General features: G+C 44.2%; 1 protein-coding gene across 7 annotated transcripts; it reads left to right on the top strand.

The window, feature by feature from the left end:
• Positions 1-3,257: 3,257 nt before the first annotated feature.
• EIF4E3 (eukaryotic translation initiation factor 4E family member 3) lies at positions 3,258-23,466 on the top strand. Of its 7 annotated transcripts, XM_056337673.1 has the most exons (8): positions 3,258-3,402; positions 4,123-4,179; positions 12,212-12,284; positions 14,744-14,838; positions 16,784-16,844; positions 20,098-20,164; positions 22,374-22,529; positions 23,047-23,466. In XM_056337673.1, exons 1-8 carry the CDS (start codon positions 3,314-3,316, stop codon positions 23,076-23,078), a joined length of 630 nt encoding a protein of 209 aa, XP_056193648.1. In that variant the 5' UTR covers positions 3,258-3,313; the 3' UTR covers positions 23,079-23,466. The 7 variants fall into 7 exon arrangements, with proteins under 7 accessions (XP_056193648.1, XP_056193650.1, XP_056193651.1 ...); XM_056337675.1 differs by lacking the exon at positions 4,123-4,179; XM_056337676.1 differs by lacking the exon at positions 4,123-4,179 and having other exon boundaries at positions 3,259-3,402; positions 12,212-12,278.
• Positions 23,467-23,766: the final 300 nt, after the last annotated feature.

Here is a 23,766-nt window from a genome sequence, read left to right on the forward strand (position 1 = left end):
CTGAAATCAGCTGAGCTACCTGCTGACTTCTGCTCTTGGCCACACAGTCCTGCTTTATAAGGCCTGAGCAGAAAATGGCCTGTTTACTTGGAGAGCTCTGTAAGGAAAAGGAGGATGTGACTAGGAGAAGGTGGAAAGAATGGAGCCAGAAGTCCCTTCTATGGTGGTGAGCTTTAAGTGACTCAACTCACCTGTGCACTGTCTCATAGCACAGGGCTGCATCATAATGCAGTTTGTTCCTGGTAAATCTGTGTGAGAAGGTACAAAAGCACAGCAGATGGCATCACTAGGGTTCCTTTAAAAAGGGATCTTCCAAGATATATGGCAAATATCAATAAAACACATTTTTAAGTAAAATCATTTAAATATCTCTCTGAAAATGCTAATAATTTCCTGGGCTTTTTAATCTCTGACTTTGTTCAAGGTGTGCTGGCAGTGCAAGGTGGCTAAGCAGAATCAGGATGCTGTTCTTGTGATTATTTTTCATTGCAAGAGCCCTCTCAGGAGACTCATTTTTGCCTCTGTGTCACGACTTCTTAGAAATCTCTGTAGGCCAAGGATGTGCTAATTTAATGCATCCTGTGATTGCCCTTCCTCTGCAACCAGATTAATTTACTGTTAGTTGAGATTCCCACAAGGTAACTTGTGCCACTGTGAAGCCTGGTATTTGCTGATGTAAACAAGAAATAAACCGAGGCTTTACATGTCTCATTTGGAATAATGATACAGGCTGTGCCGTCTGGTACTCACTCCTATCTCAGAGGTGTGGGGGTTGTACTTCTATATTGCTCCTTGCAGCTCAGATTATTTATAACAGAATAATTTGTTTTCAGCCTGAGCTATAATGTTTTGAATGATGAGCAGCTCTCTAATAAATGGAATCTGGAGGTTTTCACTGAAGTGTGTGCTTCCCGTCAGAGGCAGGTGCTGGATACAAAGTCAGTTAGCTTCTGTGCTACAGTCTAGCGGGTTTGGCCTTATTTCCAGTGTGCTGCTGCTGCATATCCAAAATTTAATACTTTGTTGGCAACCTCGGCAGAAGACACCAAAAATGTATTAGGTGTGGAGGCTGTCGCTGGCAGTTGTGGAGGCAAGATGTGGCCCTTCAGAGTCATGAGAAATTAGCACTCTCCTCCTCTCCGCCTGTCTTCTCCAGCTCTTCTGAGAAAAATCTGTGCCTAGATACAGCCATTTATTGTGGTTTTTTTCTCAGAATTAATATTTTTGGTGGGCTCACCATTAAAATAGAGAGAAAACACTCGGAGTGGGCATACCAATGAATTTTTAGATTCCAGGCTCTCCCAAACGGTAATTATCTTGGTTTCTATTTAAAGAAGAGTAAATTAAATTGCAAGAGATGGTGCAACTGGTTTTCCAGATCTTATTTAATTTGGCTTAGCAGTTAGTATTTTCCATCTGCACAACATAATCATTAACTTTTTTTGCTTCTTCATTGTCACTCTAAAGACTGCTTTTTATGGGTGATCTCTGCCCTTTCTTACTGTTAGATTTTTATTTCTTTAAAGGAGTGTGTCTATTGATTTTTCTTTTACAATAAAGTATATATAAAATTATTCATCCTACTAAATGTGCTTGCAAGGAAACCTATGTGATTCATGGTCTTTGATCCTGCTATCACTTATGTGGGTGTTTAACTTTACTACTGTGCATAGTACCAATGGGGGGAATCTTAATTTTAAAAATACTATTATAAAAATAACGTGAGGTTTTTAGCACGTGTCCATGCTGGATTATGAGGAACATCTCCCTATAAAACCAAGCATGTAAATTAAATAGTCTGGGGAGAAGATGGGAAGACAGATAAATTATTACACCCTCATCCCCCAAGACCGGAGGGGTTCCTTGTTGCGTTATTGTCTCCATCCACAGCCAGTGTGCACTACATTCATCCCTCCGTTTTGTGAGCATGCAAGGGTTGTATGTCCTCAAGCTTGAATTTTTAGAGGGATTTAGTTTTCTGGTCAGCATTGCTGAGCTAAACTGAGTACGAAGATTCTTTTCTTCAGCAGCCCTAGTGGTGCATCAGGCTGGGGCGTCATCTGTGCCTGTGTGAAAGGGGTGCTGGCAGCGTGTGGGGTGGGGGCTGGGTACCCGGTGAGGCAGGTCTGTGCTTCCCTGCTGTGGCTGGCAGGCTGGGCTGGGACATGGATGGGGGAGAGTGTATGTGTGCAGGACCTGGGTAGGGCCCCTTCCTGGAGCCACCTGTGCCCTCAGATGGGCCCTTGCCCATGTCCATCGCTGTTGCCATCAGATGGCTCTGTCCTCCCCTCACCCATCCATCTGGCCTTCCCACTGCTCTGTTGGCCCATTGGCCCAGCCGCTGCTTGTTGCTGTGTTCTGTGTTGACCTGCCTGAGGGCAGGAGGCTGCGGAGGGGTCTGGGCAGGCCGGGCTGGTGGGCCGAGGCCAAGTGTATGAGGCTCCTCAAGGAGCCATGTGGGTCCTGCACGGGGTCACAGCAACCCCAGGCAGCGCTGCAGGCGGGGAGGAGCGGCTGGGAAGGTGCCCGGAGGAAAAGGGCCTGGGGGAGCTGGTGGGCGGCCGGCTGACCGTGAGCCGGCAGTGTGCCCGGGTGGCCAAGGCGGCCAGCGGCACCTGGCTGGTGTCCGAAGCAGCGTGGCCAGCAGGAGAGGGCAGCGCCCGTCCCCCTGCGCTGGGCGCTGGTGCGGCCGCCCCTCGGAGCCGGGGCTCAGGTTTGGGCCCCTCAGCCCCAGCCAGACCCTGAGGGGCTGGAGCGTGTCCAGAGCCGGGCAGGGGCTGGGGCACAAGGCTGAGGGGGGGCGGGGGGAGCTGGGGGGGTTCAGCCTGGAGAGGAGGGGCTGGGGGGGCTGATCGCTCTCTGCAGGTGCCTGACGGGGCGGTGGGGGCGTATCGGTCTCTTCTCCCAGGTGACAAGCGACAGGACAGGAGGGAACGGCTTCAAGTTGCGCTGGGAGGTTTAGGTTGGCTATCAGGAAAAATTCCTTCGCGGAAAGGGTGGCCAAGGCCTGGCCCAGGCTGCCCGGGCAGGTGGGGGGGTCACCGTCCCTGGGGGTGTTTAATGGCCGCGCAGACGCGGTGCTCAGGGACATGGGTCAGCGGTGGGCTGGGCAGTGCTGGGTTGACGGACGGTTGGACTCGATGATCTCAAAGGTCTTTCCCAACCTAAACGCTTCCACGATCTGTCCCTTCCCCTGGCCGCGGCTGTCCCTCCCCTTGCCCGAGCCCCGCGTCCCTCCCCTCGCCCGGCGCCCCCTCCTCCCCCCTCCCGCGTCCCTTGTCCCCTCCCCGCGCAGGCCGGCCGGGGCAGGGAGATGGCGCTCAGCCCCCCCGGGCGGGGCGGGCAGGCGACCGAGCCCCCGCGGCTGCCGCTCCACTCGCCCTGGACCTTCTGGCTGGACAAGTGAGTGGGGCCGGGGCTGGCGGGGGGCTTAAAGCCTGTGTGTGTGTGGGAACCCCCAAAGCCCGGCGGGGGGCAGCATCCCCGACCCGGGGCGCCCTCGCTGGCCGTGGGGCGGGGGCCCGGCAGGGGCAGCCCCGGGCGCGCACGGCGCCGTCCCGGCCCGTCGGGGCGGGCGGCGGCGGTTCGGGGCTCGAACGGGTGTCGGCAGCGCTTTCCGTTTTGCGGTGCGACGGGCACACACGGATTCCGGCGACGTCGGCGGTGTTTTGAGCTCTAAATTTAGCCGTGACGCTGGCGAGCCCCAGGAATAGAAGGCTGAAGGTCAGGCGCTGCGGTGGTGGGCACGGTGGAGCTGGCCCTCGCCCCTCAGCCCACTGGGTGGCCGCGGCGTGGCCAGTTCAGAACGCTTTAGTAGCCAGGTTCGACTCCTGTAGGTGATCGGCTCTTCAAACCTGGAGTGATCTGTTTTGAAGGATGAGCTGAAACAGCTTGGTGCGCTGGGGGCTGTGGTCCCCAGGGTGCTGCAAGGGGAGCTCCCCCCTGGTACGTGCGGCAGGGCACAGGGGGAAAGTGCCAGTGCCAAAACTGAAACGGGGAGCTTAAAACCAGAATTTGCTATTGTTTTTCTAATGCGGTTTTTTTCTGGCATTTTGGTTTGAATCTCTGCATCTCCTTTCTCTCAGTTTTCTAATTGTTATTTCTCCCCTCGCCCGACTCCAGAAGAAAGTTCTCTCTTGCATTGGCCTGTCTGTCCCTATGTGCTGCCCCACACCGTGGGTAACGTTGTCTTCTCTCTCTCTCTCTCTCTCTCTCAGTAACAACTGAAAACGCACGAACATGCTTGGGTTCTACCAATCAAATCTTATAAATACCCCACAAATTATTTCTGATCAATCTTTTTGAACTCACGAGGTAGTTACGATCCCGTTTGGGATCCGAGTTGTGCTGTCTGTGTGTTTTCAAAAGGCAGCATTTGGGCTGCTCTTCAGGCAAGCCACCATCCGGATCTGTCTGTTTACACAAGCCATGTGGAGATAAGCATGTCCATCTTTTATAACCAACATCGGAAGTTAAATTCTATTTCAAGTCCCTGACTTGTGTCACGATTTTTTTTTAGTAAGTCTTGGTTCCACCCTATTTTGGACTCTTAAAATTCAGTTGTTCTGTTTATTTTTTTCTTCTTTCTGTTCACATATAAGTGCATTTAATAAGGTAGTATTATTGTTCCTTAACTTATAAACCCAAGAGTGTACGTATATGAAAAAAGAAAAGGAACCATATATACACAAAACTGTGTTTTGTTTGCCATCAGCAGTGATAGAATAACAGCAGGGAACAAGAATGCCACAAGCGAGATGTGTTGTGTACGCTGGGGTGAGTACGTTGGGTGTGCTGGCGGCGGGGGCTGCCTGGAGCTGCCCCCACACCCGCTGCCGCCCCTGCCAGCCGGCTCCCAGCTGGGCCCAGCGCTCCCCAGGCCCAGCGGCTCTGGGATCACTGGTTTCCCCAGGGAAAAGCTCCGGCACGGCAGCAGCTGCAGCCAGAAGCCGCAGGGTGTGAGGGGCTGAGCCGGCCCTGGGGAGATGGTCTGTGCCCGGGGGGGCAGGGACAGAGCGGCTGGGGGGGCACCTGGCCCACAGCAGGGGGCAGCCCGCCACATACATTTTAAAACCATTTAGGGCATTAAAAATCATGCATGAGATGGAGCCACAGACTTCATTTACTATGGTGTGTGGAGGTGGATGTCTCCTTACAGAGTCCCACAGAAGTGGCTGCGACATTTGTTGGGACAACCATGCAGATTTGACAGAGGGATTGTTGCTGAGGGTTCCGTAGGGTGGACTTCCCATAGGAGGTAACTGTGGGTGCTTTAACTCACTTTAGTAACGCCAGTGTGGGGCAGTGATGTTTCCTCATGATATGGCATTGTTTTTTGTCTGGTGGTATGTTTTACCCTGTACTTGCCATGAAAACCAAGAAGAGATGATTAAGGATAAATAGACTTTGGTATCTTTTTCTATTAAATTGCTGGGAGAGACACATCCATGAAATATGTTTTGGAGATGTTAAAATATATCTTCGTTAAGTCACATGGTTAAAATAAATACCCATCAGCTAAGGAGTACTTTCTGTAACAACTGGTGATACACTACCGAGTGATTCCCTTGGGGTTCATGACCTTGCTTTTATCTCCTGCTTCAGGAGTAAATGCCTTTGTTTAATCTACCTCAGCACTTGTTTCTGTGAATGCCTCCGCACAGGCTTAGCATCTGGAGGCTGGGATCCTGTGACCAGGTTCTGGTTCGTTGCCATTATCTTCCACGTGTCACAGGGCATCTGCCTTTCCCATAACTGCTAAGCCTTTCTTGGTATGTGTTTCTGAAATAGTGACAGTCTGATATCGCTCTCTTTTATCTTACCCTGTAGATGCATTAGGAAAGTGAGCGTGATGAAAGTGTTTGGGAGAATATTGTTCATCAGTCTGACAAATAAGATCCCACCTATGATCTTCAAATGCTTGCAGGTCAGCAGTTTCATAGAAGACAGAAAAGCTGTCAGGTGTTTTTCTCTTGAGAGAAATGGGATTTCCTTTTTAACTGTTAAAACATTTTAAGGTCATGTGCTAAAGGTTTTGAAACCCAGAGTTCAGATCTGCTGTTTCATTTGTCCATTCTGCACATTTCCAAGTGCATACCTACACACCTCACTCATAGCACTTTTGGCTGCAGTGATGTTAGAGGGTGTGGGGAATTTCAGCAAGTCTTGCAGATGCATTTGGTGCCACCTTGAAGCTGATTCATGCTGGTGGCTCTTCATAATCATGTTTATCTCGGTGAGGATCTGGTTTGGTGCAGGGTCCTGCTTATAGTGGCCTCTGGCTTTGCAATGCAAGATTACCTTTCTAGTTTTGCTACACTGTGTAGTCTTTCAATTTTTTTACAACAAAGGGTCAATATGCATCACTGACTGTAACAAATTAAAACCAAGGATTACAAATCTGGTCACTGTGTTCATGCTGTCTGGCACCTTCAACATGGGGATTGCACAAAAGGAGAAGTGAAATGACCATCTAAGGTTGGGATGTCCTAGATGACTAGCTGTGATAGGCACTTGAAATCCCCTTTGTGGGATTTGGGGTTGTGGATCTGGGTGCAATCTTTGTGTAAATACTAATCTGTGAAGCTGATGATGCTTTTTGATGTGCATGTGGACACGATGCAAATATCCTACTTTGTGAACTTTGCAAATCATGACATTAGCGAGGGTATTGTATGCCATCTTATGTTTAAGGCTGCACCAGGTAAGCCTTTCCTACCAAAATAACAAAGGGAACGTACTAGTACTAGTAGCTGCCTGATTTTTCAGCTTATGACAAGAAACGGGAGTTCTTGTCAGCGTAACAGTTTTTAGCCCAACGTGTGTGTGTGCGCACATGATAATGAAGATGATGTGCGTCACTGCAAAAAGCCGCTTTGTGAAGATCTGACTGCATTGGAGCTGCCAGCATTGCTGACAGACCGCTTGCAGTCAGTGGCAAGGAATGTACCAGTACCCTTCTATACAAATCAGCACTGTCAGAAATTGAGCACACGCCACACAAAGCCTAGTACCGAAGTCTTGTTTCTAGATAAACCTCGACAAAGGTGTGCTCGCTTCCATGGGAGTATGCAGCCGGGCAGATCGCACTGCAGCACCGTGGCCTGCCTGCCTTGCCTTCTTGCCTGACTTCTAACAGTGCTTTTTTGGTAATTTTCTTTCTATTGCAAGAGTAGTTTAAATCCTCTGTATCTTCGTGAGGGTAAGAATATGCTTATGAACATTGTCAAGTATAATGCGATGTTATTAGCCTGCTTCAGGAAAGTGAAAATATTCTTACATAAACAAATTATCCTTATGTGCTGATTTTTCTCTCTGCATGTTATACTGATGAGTTCTATGTTTATACAGTTTTGTTTGGAAAGTTTAGTAGATAAATTCTGATAACGGAACCATTTTTATAATAATTCTGAATCTTCATAAGTGAACACATCAGATATTTGAAGCTAAACTTAATATATTTCCTTTTTTCCCTATAGCAAAATCTTATTTATCTAGGATCATCTGTTTCATCTATTAAAGCTTATGAGTAGGTGGCTTACAGTGAAAAATGATGGTTAATATTATAAGAACGTTCAGCCCCATAAATGCATTTTGACAGGCTTTGATGGCTTGAAATCAGTCTTTGTATTCAGAATGGATTACCAGATTTAGTTGCCACAGCATGTTTTTGAGTTTATGCTTTGTAAGAGTAAATATTTTGCTTATTTATACCAAAACCAGTTGTGGCTAAGTACTTACAGGGGTATTCTCAAAAGTGCTTGGCAGCTTTTAAAGCTCCTGCTAAAGCGGTGATGAGATTCCCCCCCCTGGGAAACAAAGGCTAGTGTGAGCACACATGAAAAAACTTCTGTCCTTAATTCTTTGCAGGGGAACAGAAGAGCTACAGTTCTGCATCAGACATTAACATAAGCACAGCCACCTGGAGGTTTATTCATGGATGAAACAATGGAATTTATCTTTGCATCCTTTGTTCTTTATTTGCGCTGGAATAATGAAGGAGTAGTGAAGCAAGCTGGCATTAGGATTCAGCTTGTGTAGGTTATTCCTGTTTCCACCTTCCACTTGTAACTGCCACCCGTGAGATGCTGTATGGTGGGTCTGGCCTGACGAGCCAACTCGATTATTCCTGATACTGCACTATAACTTCTGCCATAAAGATTCCGAAGATGCGGAAAAGTGACATCACAGGGCACAGACCAGGCAGTCCAGAACTGCTGAGTATTTTATGTGCAGGCTGTCCATGGGGGACCCACGGGGGACCCGAAGAGCTGTGGGTGCCTGGCTTGTGCTGTCATGTGTGTCCCCTCCTGTCAGTGCGCTCGTGGGGATTTCCAGGGGCTGTTGCGTTACTTGGAAATGAATTGTTCACCATAGCAATAACTGACAGTCTAGTATGGCATATCAGTTTAATTTTATTGTTGATGGCAGTAAAATTATTCAAAGGGGGGGAATCCTGTGATGGCTTCATTTCAAGGGTCAGTATTTGCAGTGTTCTTGTTTTGTAAGTAGCATGTGTATTGAGGTTTTTAGCAAAGTACACAACCACCTCACTACTCCTAGCTTATAGTGTAAGTGTTTGCTGGAAGAGTTACAGAACTAGGAATTTCTACAGATCCCTTCACTTGGAAGTAATTTGCCATTTGTATGATCTTAATTTAAAATTACTCAGTGTACTCGGTTAAAAAAACAAACAAAAACACAAACCACCACAATTTCATGGGTTTCAAGGCACAAAGCCCCCTCAGGTGTCATCGGTGCTGATTTGCTGAGTTTATGGGTGGCTATGACAGAAACATTGTGGTTCAGATTTGTCAGTAGTCTGTGATTTTGCAGGAAATTCTGGGATTTTTCCTTCTGTCTGTCTGTCTGCGATTAAAATACTGTCTCTGCCTTATAGTCATCCATTAAACCAAATTTGTGCAGGTATAATTTCTGCAGCAAATGATCCTGAACTTTTAAATTGATGCGTGTAATCATTTTCTCATTTGCAGTCTTTTCAATAGTTGTTTGTTTGTTTTTTTTTTAAATAAAAAAAAGTTTTGGGGTTCATGCACATACCCATAAATCACTGACACTTTGCAGAGCTGGGTGAAATGCTGAAATAATTAATGTGGTGTAATCTTGTGGGCATGGGGCACTTGCCAGGCAGGGTGTTAGAAAGAAATGGTCACTCACCTTAACTTTTAAAACAGATAATTTGCTGTTCGGTTGGTGTTTTCTGCTAGCTGATCACATACTTTCTCTGGAAAATATTATTTACAACTATCAAAATGAATAATTTTATAACCTCAAAGTGAGATATTCTGTCTGTCTCAGCTGCTTTTTTAAATGGCATTGAATTTGCTAAATGGCTACTGTGATGGTCTAGATAACTTTTGAAGGCTATCATTAGAGAACAGATTTTAATCTTGTATTCAAGTAGACCATATTATTGAAACATCTCAGTGGCAGTATTGGTGCGAGTCCAGAGAGTGTGATACTGTACATTGTACAACAAAGTTAACCCGTATGTGTTGGTGACGGCTAGGTTAGCAAACCGGCAGAGGTAGCGCCTAAGAAAAGGGATTTCTTGGGCAGTGGTGTGAGACAATAAGAGGCAAAGTTGCCTCAGATTTTGCTTGTTTGTGCTGTTATACACAAAACACAGTGTTAGCAGAGAGGCGCTACTGCTGTCAGCAACAAGGGAAAACCAAGGGGTGGTTTCTTGCAAAATCTCTACTGACAAACACTTATATCACCTGGTAAGATTTAAAGTCTGCTTTTAACTGCCTACTTTTTTTTTGTCCATTCAAAATCCATCTGTCTGACTCTGTTAAATACTGTGATTATTTTTTTCCTTGATGCTGAGTGTAAAGTGCAAGGGAAAAGCAAAACAAAACAAAATTTAAAAAACCCCGAAACAACAAAACAAAAACCACCCCAAAAACTGTACTATGATGATTCCTTTTGAGCACGTTGGTGGAAGTTTTGCCTTTTGTTATTTTCAGGTTATCAGTTTTTCCATGGGAGTTTTCATAGTTCATGAGCCACAGACTAAAACCTCTGCCATAATGATTTCTTGGGTTTTTTTTGTTTGTTTGTTTTTATAACCTCTAGTTAAAGTGACTTTCTGATGAGATTTGGACATGTAACACTGTTTTCTCATCAGTTTCACTGTTGCAATGTACTCCTATTAACAGACAAATAGTAAAGCAGATGCTAGCATGTTCAATACTGAAAAAGTTGGGAGGGATTTCTCTGCTGTTTTTTATATGCATTTTTAAAGTAACTTATTTCGATAGGAGTCTTCCAAAAGCCTTGGGGCTGTTATTATAGTTTTGAAGTTGTGATGTTGTTTCAGTATTTTTGCATACTAAATTTCTTCCTTTACATTAATATCTAGGTTTTGCCTCAGAGCCTAAATGGTATCTGTAACAACTGAGAGTAACTTTACTTTTGTTTCCTGGACACGTTTCATGCTGATAAGAGGTATCAGGGCAAACAGCCGCACTGGTGGGAGGGTTACTGAGGGCCGGTTTGCTCTTACCCTTTCTTTAGCAGGTATCTGAGCAACAGCTGTGTTTTCTTGTGGTTCCTTAAATCCGTTCTGTCGCTTCTGTTTGCAGATTTAGTCATTTTACACGTTTTTGTTTCCTCTTCTGAGATGCAATGGGAGGTTGCTTTGTCTGTTGATCTTGATTTGTCTGTAGAAATCCTATTTCAGCTTCTAGGGGTGTGTGTGTGGAAATTAGGTTTCCAGTTCTAACAAAATGAATGTGCCTTAGCAATTCTGACCTCATTTCCCCCCAGATTGTGCCTGTGGGGGTGTGCTGGGAATTGTCCGACGGGTGTACGATGTGCTGGTAGTATGGTGACAGGAGCCAGTGGTGTCAAGGGTGTGGATGCACCGTCCTGCGTCTCATGCGCTGAGGAGTCATGATGAAGGTTATAAATAGGATCATAAATCATTTAGGTTGGAAAAGACGTTTAAGATGATGGGGTGCAGTCAGTGCTGTGTGTGCCTAAAGGGGACAGCTCCAGGTGGGAATTGGGAATAGTCAGTGTGAGGGTGAGCTAGGAAAGCCGACCTGTGCCAGGCATACATCAGTGCATCCCTACAGTCTGGAATGAAACCAAGCCAAGGACTTCGGGAAGCGCTGCTGGCAGGCATGGCTGGAAGAAATACACGCTGCTGGTGGTGGGTGAGCTGCCTGGTCTTGAAGGTTTCCTGCATGCGTTGGGTGATATCACTGCATGGTCAGGGTTGGAAGGGACCTCTGGAGACCACCCAGCCCAACCCCCTGCTACAGCAAGCTCTCCTGGAGCAGGCTGCGGAGTCACATCCAGGCGGGTTTGAATGTCTTCAGAGAAGGAGACCCCACAGCCTCTCTGGGCAGCCTGCTCCAGTGCTGGTCACCCTCAAGGTCAAGCTCTTCACCATATTCAGGTGGAACATCTCGTGTTGCAGCTTGTGCCTGTTGCCCCTTGTCCTGTTGCTGGGCACCGCTGAAAAGAGCCTGGCCTCGTCCGGCCGACACTTGCCCTTAAGATGTTTGTATGCACCGGTAGGATCCCCTGTCAGCCTTCTCCTCCCTCCCCCGGCCTGCCGCTGGGCCCGGCTCCCCCACCAGCCCGGCCCGCCGCTCGGGGACGCCGGGGGACCGCGGCTGGGGGGCGGGGCTGCTGCGGGGGGGCGGGGCTGCTCCGCCCCCGCCCCGCCGGGCTGTGCGCCGCCGCCACCTAGCGGCCGCGGCGGGGCACGGCGCCTGCCCGGGGCCTCGGCGCTGCTCCGCGGCCGCCGCCGGTGAGGTGGTTGTTACCGTGCAGGGCACCGAGCGCCGCAACCCGCCCCCGGCGGCTCTGGCCCGCACGAAATGCAGTTACAAGGACGGTCGGGGTAGGAGCCCGCCGTCCCGTACAGGCAGCCCTTCCACCGGCCGAAGGTGTGTGTGTGGGGGCACTGGTTTGAAACGTCTGGGTTTAAAAGCCCTAATCCAGCTGTTGAACCAAAATATTTTCAAAAATACTGGGTGAATCTTATTCAAAAGTATAGAAGCACCTAAAATCCTGTCTTTAAATGATTGGCGATAATTGGAATTAGGGTTTATTACGCAGCTTTGACACATGAATATTTCACATCCACGCTGGTGTGATTTGCTTTCCCCATCCATCTCTCTTCTCCTCCCTTGATAACAGAAATATTTTTATCAGCCTCGACTTTGTTTTCAAGGTCGCTCCCTGGGACGACGGCGGCTGAGTATGCATCACATTTGAAGAAGATTTACACGGCACGCACGGTACAGGTGAGGGGCCGCACTGGCCGGGGCTACTGTGTGCCATGCTCTCACTGCGCGCCATGCTCTCACTGCGCACCTTGCCTTTTGGCTTGGCTCACACGGACGAGCCACACTGGTGGCTTTGCTCACCTGTGGGACGGAACTGAGTGGTACTGGTTGTGTGTAGGGTGACTCAGTCATTGCCTGCATTTCATGTGGCTTTCCACACCAGGAAAAGAGGAAGCTCATTGATCAGGCAAGCCCCCTCTTCTTAAACTTTCCAGAGTTTCCAACTGTACCTCCATTGGATTGTTACATTTGATGCATTTTAAATATTTTTCCTGCCTTTTCTCATTTATTTATTTTTTTTTTAAATACAGGAAATTATTACACAAAGACTCAAAATTACAGCTTGTGTTTTTCTTCTTCTTTTACCCCTTGAGCATGAATTTAAAGAAAAAGAGATTCTAGCAAACTGACGAATTAAAGCACTTTTAAATCATGCAGTACAGCAATGAGAAATTCTGCGTATCTGTGTCATCTGTGCCTAGCAGTGGGCTTCTCTTGCAAGTAAAACTGCATTCACGGTTAGCGTGAAGTGTAATGAATTGGTATTTGTCTCACCTTAATGCTAGGCTGACTCTAGTTCACTAAATCTCTGAAATTCTAAGATGATGTCCAAACCTTCCCTTTGAAGGAGCCCAGCCGTAGTGATCTACCAGAGTTTTAAGTAAGGCTTTCTCATTAACGTCTGCACAACCTGTACATTGCATGAGATTGCATTGCTTTTGGAGTTTTCTGGGGATGAAGTAATCAGTGGAAATTCTTTGGCATAAAGCATGGAAGTGTCCTGCAGATCTTTGGGAGAGGTTCCCTCTCACCTCTCTGTGTCAGCAGAATGTCCCCGTGGGTCATGCAATGAAGTGACACTCCGAAGTTCAAGCTGATGGCAGAAGTGGGCTTGTTTCAAAATGGGTTGCCGTGGTTCCTGCTGAAAACAGGACAGCTTAAGGCCACGGGCTGTTGTACACAGTATCTGGTGTTCTCAGTTTTCCCACTCTGAATCTGGCCTTCAGATGATTAGGTTTTAATGGCTGAAATTGGTTTTCTTCTCATCAGGTTGGGGTTTAAAATACACAGGATCTCCCTCAGGTCTCCTGGGAAGCCTCGTGGTCTGGATGAGGCTGTCAGAAGCTGGCAGTGTGGCTCCTGATGCCTTTTGCTGTGCATATTTTGTGATATGTAGGTATCATCTTCCTCGAGGAAGCAGAACCAAAATCTTCATTGACTTCACTGCTGTCCTTCATGGGCAGCAGCCAGTCATTGAGGGATGCTGGCATGCACCACGTGAAAAAAAACAAAACAAAACCTTCCCAACTGGCTTCCTGGTTCAGGACACAAGAGCTCTCAAATATTTCCGCAGCCACCTGCCAGTGCAGCACTGCTCCTTCCACTTCTGTCAGCAGCTTTGGGGTTTGGGTACGCAGGTAACGTTTATACCTGGGTTTTATATTTTTAATAGTCTTCCATCTCTTCTTAATGGCTTGGAGGTAGAATTGCCAAGGGCCACAAAAATTTGTCACATAATGTTGCACTCTTTTATTTTTAAATTTATGCTGATGATTAAGTATCAGATAATGAGTTGTGCTAATGCTTAATATTGCATCACTGCATATTGATGCAACTTAAGTCTTTAAAAACCCTTTAATATTCCTGATTGTTGGGTAAAGAAGAAAGGGGCCGGGGATCTTTTCACTTGTCCCTCCCTGTTGCTCACCACTGCTTTTTTGGTGCCTTTTATCCACCCCAAACATGCGTGACAGCTTCTGCTTTTATTGGCTGAAATGCTGGGAAGTAATCCGACGGTTCCTGGTAACTTGGATCTTCTGATTTCTCCCCCATTCCGGTATTAACTTGTGCCTCTCTTGTTCTTTGCATCTGGGTGAAACTTTTCACAGTGATCTAGACACACTAGTTGGATTGCTAGTTAGGCATTTTGTTTAACAGAATTACTGTTTGTAGCGGGTTTTTTACTCAGAATAATCATAGAAGTTTAGACTAGTCTTAAGCAAGATGGCTAATTGATATAAGTGTATATATTTTAATTTGCTAAGAAAGTTTTCTGTATTGTTTTTTCTGACATACATAGTGTAACTCTGATTTTGATGATTTTTTTTTCTCTCTATTCCTAAGGACTTTAATTCTAAAATAATCCACAGTTCAAGTGCTTCCTTTCTTTCTACCTTCACCTTATGCAGAACTGGCAATGAAAAAACAACCCCAAGAACAAAACAGTAGAAGTGAAATTGCAACAAGCTCTTTCCAGAGCATTTTATTATAACGTGGAAGGTGCCAGTTCTCTAGGAGCAAGATACGTAATTGTTCTAGAAAAAATGACCAAGGAGGTAAATCTGCATGAAAATTACTCTCTTGCCTTAATGCAATTAGGTGTTGTGTGGTTTTTTTTTTTTTTTTTTCTTTTTAAGGATTTCTGGAGTGTCTACAACAACATTCCTCCTGTGACAAATTTGCCTCTGAGATGTAGTTACCATTTAATGCGGGGAGAAAGACGGCCGCTTTGGTATGTTATCATTAGACATTTTTCTGGGAATGGGCAGTGGAAGAAGAAAGGAGGTGTGCGTGGGACAGGAGTGTCTTGTTTCTGTTGCCTGTGAATGCCTCAACTTGAGAGACCTGTGAAAGAAATATCCCAAGGATCGTAGGAGTGACAAAATACAGACTGCACTTTAATTGTCCACCTCTGAATGTAAATGTAAGAAAGAAATTAAATTACAAAAAAAGTTAAGAAATCAAAATATGACTCTGAATTTTGAGTACACAGGATATGTGACTTCTATTTGAATTATTTTTAACTTGCATTTTTTTTTCTTTCTGCTGAAGCTAGTATACTAATGGTGCAAATGACTGGCGATCCTTATCCTCACCTGTGCAGCAGTATTCTTCGTACACATGTAGATGCACATACACCTTGGATTAAAAGGAATTTTAGACATTACGAAGTGACTCATTGCAGCAAATTCCTACTTGATTGTAGGATAGTAATGGAATAAAGCATTGATATAATTGATGTTTTCCTTTCAGAAACTGAGTTTTGCATACCTTCTTCCTGGCGCAGCCCTGCCACATCCCAATAAGAGATCCCAGGCACTTTCTGAGGAGTTTTGATGTTTTTGGCATCGTTTGCATAGATTGTGATTGGATTAGAGTTTTTGAACTTGATCGTAGTGTGTCTGACTGGGCGGCAACTTAGTACAGGAGATTTCTGTCCTGATCTAGTAAAGAAGTAAATAATTCTCTGAAGTGAAATGCATCTGAAGGTCTACATTACTTTTCCAAAAATACTGTGACTAGTCAGGATAGTTAAACGGGATTTGAAAGATGCTGGGGGGTGTGTGTATAAATCAACTGGGCTGTTGTGTGCAAGCCTTCATCTGCCTGCAAGGTTAAGCGAGAACACTTAGGGGATTTGTTTCTTTGTTTTTTCTGGTTTTCATTTGGTGAGTGACTATTCGAGGTGTGACATGCAAAGATCATTTCTGAAAATGATACATCAAAGTCTTAAATAAAAGACATTTTTTTTTATTTTAGGAAAGGGATTGCAAGAGATTGATCTCATCAGTAACCCCCTAATTTTTCAGTAATTACTGCCAAGGAGCTTTTCTCAGATTACAGTTATGGTATATTGGCTAATGCTGCATTAGTTTTTTAGGAAGAAAAACAAATTTTGACTTAAGAATTGAGGAGTGCAGGTTTTTGAAGATGCCATCCCAAAGCTTCCCCCTCCCTTCCCCAGTGTTTGTCTGGGTTGGTCCTGGGGAACACTTACAGGTTTCATACCGGGTTTAGATATTCCAGAGGTGTATTTTAGGTTATTCCTTTAACTTTGCTTTTAGAGAGTTCTAACAGGAAACTAGAAGGCCTAATTTAAAATCTTATAAAATAATTGTGACAGAATTAACTTGAGATGCTCACAGGGTTGTACATTTCACCTTTGTCTTTTCAAGGCAGCTTAATGATTATGTCTGCCTTGATCTTGGGCAGCTTTGGTCTTTTTTTTTAATAAGGGCAATTAATTTCTAGCTAGTAACAAAACTGAAATGAAGTGTGCTCATGTTCTTTTGTTAAATTGGATAAACTTGAATGTAATAAGCCGCTTCTGTGAAAATACGCCAGAGTTTTTCCAAAATAAAAGGTTACCATAGTAAAACATAAAATTATTTTGTGGCTTGTTCCCATACAGTGTGCAGCCACTTCAAAGATGGGCTGTAGTCAGGGAAAATGTCTTTTCCAACACACAAAACTTAGGAAAGGGATTAGGTGTTGGGAGATACACTTCGTATGAACAATGGGAGAATTCTCTTTCATGTCAGAAGACCTAACTTGAGTCATGCTACCTGGAGTTAGTAATTGCATTTCAGATGGGATTTTTTCTGGGGAAATTAAACTGGAGTTATCTAGATGTGGTTTTGAATGTTTATGTTCACTGACCTATTTCCCATAACCAGGGAAGAGGAAAGCAATGCCAAAGGAGGCATATGGAAAATGAAGGTCCCTAAAGAAAGTACGGTATGTTATATTGACACTTTACTTAGACCTTGTTTAGTAATGGGGTTTCTTTAAGTTCCATCTGATAAGGCTGTTGTAAAGCTTTTTAGTTCTGACATCATGCAATACAACAATCAAACGCTGTATTAATGTCTCTAACCTTTTATTTTAAGACAATAAGCAAAAGTTTCTTTTACAATAATGCCATGTCCCTTGCTTTTGATAATATTTGTCAGTGTATTATCATGCAAACAAAAGCTGCAGCGTTATATTCCACTTCCATTTGGACACACGGTATCTTACAATGCCCTTTGTTCTCAAGACTGCTTACAAGCACACAAAGAAAAACAGAAAAAATCTTTTCCTGATAACATTATGTGCTAAATTATGGCTAGAACCTCAGTAATGCTCTTCAAAGGTCCAGGCACAGAGTCCAGCCCAACTTGCAGAGTATCACTGAAATGCTCCTAACCCCTCTGTCAGACTCGGTAGGAGATTTCTCCTTGGCACGGCTTGTTCGCACCTGTGTGCGGCTGTGGGCAGTGCTGTGACTTCCTGCAGCCAAACTGGACCCAGGCGTCATTCCCACCGATGGTTAATCCCATCACATGGCTTGCTCCCACTGGAAAGGGGAAGATCTTCCTCATTCTCTCCTGATTCCTCTTGCACTGGCTCTGCTGTTCATTGGATGGGTTAACGAGCCAGCTTAATGCACTCTGTCACAAAAAGTCTCTTTTCCAGTTTATTCTTAATTTGAGTGTATGGCCAGGAGAGTGTTTTGATGGGCATAGGGGGTAAAGGTAAAAAGACAAGTAGGATCATGCCCTGTGGCAACAGTGAGTTGTCAGATCACCTCGCTTGCATCTTGTGAAACTGTAGTGCTGCTCAGTTCCCCACCTCCCCCCCTCCTATTTTTTTTTTTTTAATTAAAAAATGTGAAAGATAAAACCTGTTCAGGCATGCTGTTGTTCTAGCCCTGCTGAAATAATGGGGTTTCTCTTTGCGTCCCTAATCAAATGCATGTGAGTAACTTCTGTGAACTGTCACGGCAAGGAGATTTGACCTCTTCACACGTGGTGTTTATGTGCATAAGTGTGTTCTGGATCAGGCCTTTAAACAGGAAAAGTGAAGTGTCAGAAAGATGTGACAGCTTTGCAGAAGGCATTAAATGCTGAAAGATGGTACTTGAAATTTCAGCCAAAAGTTAATTGATTTTTGCCTGTGGGCTTTTTTCCCCCGTATGTGAATTGCAGCTTTCCTCCCCTGCAGTCCCCAGTGATCACAAAAGACTGAAATTTTCTTTCTCCTCTTATAATCAAGGTGTGAAGATTGTCTGAAGTGACAGGTGGTTTGGGGAGCTGCATTACTGGGCAGTGAATTTAGGGACCTCAGAGGCCATGTTTTTCAGAGGCTGAATGACAGCCCCTTCTTGAAATAAAGATATTTTTTGATCTCTCAGACTATGTACTGCATGTCGCAGGTCACTTCTGAAAGGTTTAATTGAAGGTGAACTTCAGTCAGCTTTTAGTGCCTCTGCAAATAGCCTGAATAATACATTTCTGCCTGTTTCTCTTTTTTTTGGCTTTGTTCTTTGTCACATGTGCACACAGCATCTCCTTGGCTAAGATGAACCATCTTGTACAGACCTAACTCAAGACGATATGCTATAGCAGCTCTTGGTGAGGAAAATGTAGTTTTTTTCTAAAGATATCAGTCTTTCCAGTGGTAAGAAGAACAGACTGAGAAAATATTGACACTTAAATGTTGTATGTGTACAGTGACACTTCTGTATCCCAATTTTTAATATGAAAACTAATACCTTTTTTAGATGCTCGTAAGCAGTTGCAGGATCAGGCCTACTACTGGATGAAGTGCTTCCTACCCTTGAGCCTGTTAAGGCCAGTCACGGCAGCGACTGTGCCCGCTGCTGAGGTTGTGCGTGGTCAGTGCCATCGTTCCTCGCTGGGCTGTTCTACGGGCAGGCAAAAGGCACCGTGTCAGAGGCTGGCACGCTGACGTCCTCAGCCTGCCTCTCGGGAGACACCGCATCAGATGCTCCCGTAGCACAGCTTCATGTGATGCATTGGATTAGGTGATAATGAGTCACAGAGATCCTTTGTGTTCTAAAAGGTGGCTTAGGAGTACTTGGAAACACCATTAAAGTGGTTTATTAGTTTGTCATCTTTGTGGCTGCTTGCTTTTTGTTTTAACCTGGTGCATTGCAGAGAGCTTTGGCTGGAACTTGGGGGGAAGTTCCTGGCCCAGGCTGCCCGGGGAGGTGGGGGGGTCACCGTCCCTGGGGGTGTTTAATGGCCGCGCAGACGCGGTGCTCAGGGACATGGGTCAGCGGTGGGCTGGGCAGTGCTGGGTTGACGGTTGGACTCGATGATCTCAAGGGTCTTTTGCAACCTAAACGTATCTGTGATTCTATGATTTGATTTGCTGGGTTTTTTTAATAGTACTAAAACTCAAGCTAACTTCATATAGCAGAAAAGACGTTCCTTGAAAGTAGCATACGAAGAAGTTATTATGGTGGGGTAAACAGCTACATATCTTGATGTATTCTTTTCAAAAATAAATAAAAATATTCTGTCCCTGTAAACCCACACTTTAGAGCATTAGGTTGGTCCAGATGCATTTGGAATTTTGTGTGGGCTGTGGCTTACATGATAACAAGTGTCAAAAGCAAGTAATGATGTCATTAGTCTAACAGCTAAAGCAAAGTGGCAGATAGCTTTCCCCCCGTTTTAATTCTCTAGTGAGCAAACTGAACTTGTTGAAAGATGGACTTATTTCATAGTCAAGACTAATCAGAGATGATGTTTAAATATAAAATCAATTTAATTTACTGGTAGGGTTTTCAGGTACTTTTCTTAGAGTGGCTGGTTATTCTTTTCTGTAGAAACAAGTGATCACAAGTGGATCTTACAGTCTTATCATGGGAAATTCTTGGGAGAAATCTACTTTCAGGCTTTGCATTAACTAATGCGTTCAGGTCGAGTTCTGCACACAGATATAGCAAAGGTAAACTTATGGTTGAATATTTAAAATATTTATTAAACAATTCTGTATAACAGCATGTATTTTCAGGGTCTAAATTCTTGCTCCAACTGGATTAAGGAAATTACTTATGTAACAAAACACGTACTTACAGTAAACACCTTTTTGTCTAGATAACTTCGGAAAGAGAATGCACTCAAAACTGAGCCAGAAAACCTAACTTATTAAAAAATAATAATGCAAATGTAATTTTTTTTTTTCTCCCCCTTCTTAGGCTGCAGTTTGGAAAGAGCTACTGTTAGCAACTATTGGAGAGCAGTTTACAGATTGTTGTGCAGCAGGTAACTTAAAAATGATTGAGGCTAGCATGACAATTTGAGTTTGAATACAGAACATGGAAACACTGCTAAAAAAGGGGTATAGGGCTGGAAATCACATTGATACGTGTTGTCATTAAGAGGAGGACAAGGTATTCTGACTGTCTTGACATAAGACTCAAGCTCAACAGCTTGGTTCCCTGGGAAGCCAGCAGGTTTTCTAGTTGTTAAATATCTATCTGTTAGCCACTATTTAAATGATTAATATTCATTCTCCAATGACAGGATTCTGGAACCCCAAGTGACATGTCTGTACCGATTGTTTGCAGTGTCACCGCTGGAAGCAGCTGCATGAGATAGATGCCCCTGTTAGCTGTCATGGTCCCCCCTGGTTCGGAGTTGCCAGGGGAAGCACTGCTGAGGCAGAGGGAGGCTGCGTGGTTTGCCTGGGGTGACATTAAAAGACCCATGGCAGGGCCATAACACAAACCTGGCTCTCCTGAAGCCCAGGTTAGCAATAGCTTCGTTCTTGCCTAAAAATTCTGCTTAGGTCAAGGTAATCTTTAGTGTAATTGAATACATAAATATTCTTAAAATAACTTGCTGGTTTACTGGAAAACAGGCATTAATCATCCAGAAGCTCACGTGTGATTTTGGTCAGAGGTAATAATTTAACTAAGTTGCTTTCAGAATAAATATCTTCTCTAGGCTTGCAAGGTTGCATGTTTAATTTGGAAATGGACTCCTGGAAGGGACTGTGAACACTAGCTGGCTTAAGATAGGTCATCAAATGCTGCTGCTTAGTCATGGATAGCAAGTACGAGTCTGACCGTTTAATTCATTGAGGTTCCATTACAGAACTGTTTCTTGCTTCTGGGTGGAAGTGAATAATGAACGTAGTGATCCACTGGCCTTGAGGGAAGGCGTTCTGGGAGCTGGTTACTAAGCAAACTTTTCAGTTCAAATGACACTTCTCCATCATTTCTTTTGACCATATTTACTTCTCTCCTATGCACGAGTATCTGGTTAACTGGCTGTTGCAGTGACAGTGAATATCCCGTTAGGAGTATTCCTTTGCTGCTCTATCATTCTGTAGAAAAGAATTGCATTTCTCGGGTTTGCTGAGCTGTTCAGCAAAAACCTTTCAAAGAGTTTCTCTTACACCTGGCTAATAAGGTGGAGCAGGCACATTGCAGTAGGCTGCTGCTGGTAGCATCGCCTTGGTGCCTTTATTTTTTCTGCAGAAATTTTCTTGAATGAGTTTCTCAAACAGTGGATTTCTCTCATAGCCCTCCTGACTTTCAGAACTGGAAGATACAGAATACAAGCCCCAAATCCTTAAGCTGTGAGAGACATTTCTAATCGCTGTTTTTCAAAATCCTTAACACGCGTAACTGAGCTGGTGTCGAGAAGGGAGCATTCCTGCCCTTTATATACTGATAGGGTGGTCTTGGGGTCAGTTTAAGCAAGTATGTGATATTCTGCTGCCTACAGGGGTAATTTTTCCCCTTGGCTGTGCGCTGCTGACACCGGCTGTGCATGCTCACTACTGGCCCTTCCCTTAGGATGCACTGGAGGCAGCCACCGCTCCCAGATGCAGCATGGCCTTAGCCTGAGCTCCCACAAAGCTGCATCCTCAGAATTTCACACCAAAAAGGGCGGCTACAGCGAAGCACGGCATTACCGACACAGGCAGCATCAGCCTGACTGGGGTTTTATTAATTTTTTTTTAATGCTTTTTTTTTTTTTCCTGTTGTTGCCTTGACAAAAGTTAAAAGAAAAAGAAAGCATAGTCTGGAAAAGCTGGTGCCTGATCTCCGCCAGGTACTGTTCTTGGGGTTTTAGTTGTTTCACCCTCACCCCCAATTTTTGCTTATAGGCATTACTGTAGGTAAATTATCTTTAGCAGTTTATATTGCTAACCTGAATTTCTGAAGGGAGTCTTGTGATTCCCTTCTGCTCAAGTGTAAGTGTGCTAATAGCAAAGAAGAATAATCCTATGGCACTTTACTAAAACCATAATGAGGTAATATTTCCAATAGTTTCTACAAATACAGTGTTTGTTTCAGTTTGGTAACTATTTTGTCTGGTTTGAGCATTGGTATTCTCCTCACTGGAGATTGCTCTTTTTCTTCAGATCAGCTTTTGGGCGCTGTTTTATAATACATAAGTATCAAATTAGACATGTCTCACTTTTAAAGTATTCCTTAATGATGCTTCCTCTTCTGTGCAGGTGATGAAGTAATAGGGGTTAGTGTCAGCATTCGTGACCGTGAAGATGTTGTGCAAGTCTGGAATGTGAATGCCTCTTTAGCAAGTGAAGCAAAAGTTTTAGAAAAGATACGTAAACTCCTGCCACACACATCTTTTAGAGCGGTCTTTTATAAATGTAAGTATTGTGTACTGTTAATTGGAGCAACAAGATGCTGGTGTGGTCTTGCCATGGAAACATCCTGCCTAGTTCATCATTAACCATTTAGAAGCGTGACATCTCTCATGGCATTGAAGTTACGTCCTTTCAATGTAAAAGCCAGCTATCATTCAAATTATAAGATATTTTTAGTTTATTTGTAGAATATATTTTATTCTTGTTTCAGGTTTCATGTTTAATATGCCTGAAATGAGTAAAAGGAGAGACAAATCTCTTGATAACTCTCAAGACTACAAGCTGTTCAGTTTAAGTATTCATAGAGGAATCATTTGCAATCAGGATTTTAAAGGGTCTCTTATTTTAGGCTCTAGATAAATGTATTATTAGAATACTGTATTCCCAAAGATCACTTGTTGGCATGTTGTGTCTTCCTTGACTGCTTTATACGTTGTTGTCTTCTCTCTTTTTAATGTTTTCACCTCCTTGACTGAGCTTACATGTTCTTTTATTTTTTTTTTCCATCTGTCTTCCTTAGCGCACAGAGAGCATCATGCTTTTGAAGGCTGATGTGAAAAACATGAAGTGCACAGTCTGTGCCAAGCACGTGTGTCGGTGTTTGGTGTTTTGAGGTGGTCTGGATGAGAAGGATGGTGGAAGCTCTGCAGAAGCACCACACGCAGCTGGCCCTTTGAGTTTCTAGCATTTCAAACTGGGCTATTGCTACTGAAAATGAGGAAAAACAGTTGCTCTGACCGCTAAATGTGCAATTCATCGCTTCTAGTTTGGCTGGGTTTTTTAATTCTTCATAATTTCTTTAAAAAGGTATTTTGGCTATTGTTTTTTCAATCAGATTATATTTGCTCCCATTTCATTAAGACAGCAGGCTTTCATTTCTTCTGTACTGTATTTAGTTAAATGCAAAGATGCACAAATATAAACAGTGTTAATCTTTAAATGTTTGTCTGTATTAATTATTTGAGGTGTTAGTTTGCTTTAATATACAACCAAAGATTGGTGTAGTTCCTTTTACCAGAAGAAGCTGCCAGGTAGAGATGAACGTACACTCCACTGAGCATTACTTCATTGTTAAGAGGTTTTTGTTTGGCAACTGTTCAAGTTGAACTGATTTCCACATCTTTAATATATTAAGAGGCAGCCATTAAAATCAAATTTTAAAATAAGAATTGCACATTTGAGTTTGTTTTTTTTTACAACTTTATCTGTATTTATGAATTAAAACCACACAGTTAATGAG

Source organism: Falco biarmicus, chromosome 4 (genome assembly GCF_023638135.1).
Source record: "Falco biarmicus isolate bFalBia1 chromosome 4, bFalBia1.pri, whole genome shotgun sequence".
Classification (NCBI taxonomy): Eukaryota; Metazoa; Chordata; class Aves; order Falconiformes; family Falconidae; genus Falco; species Falco biarmicus.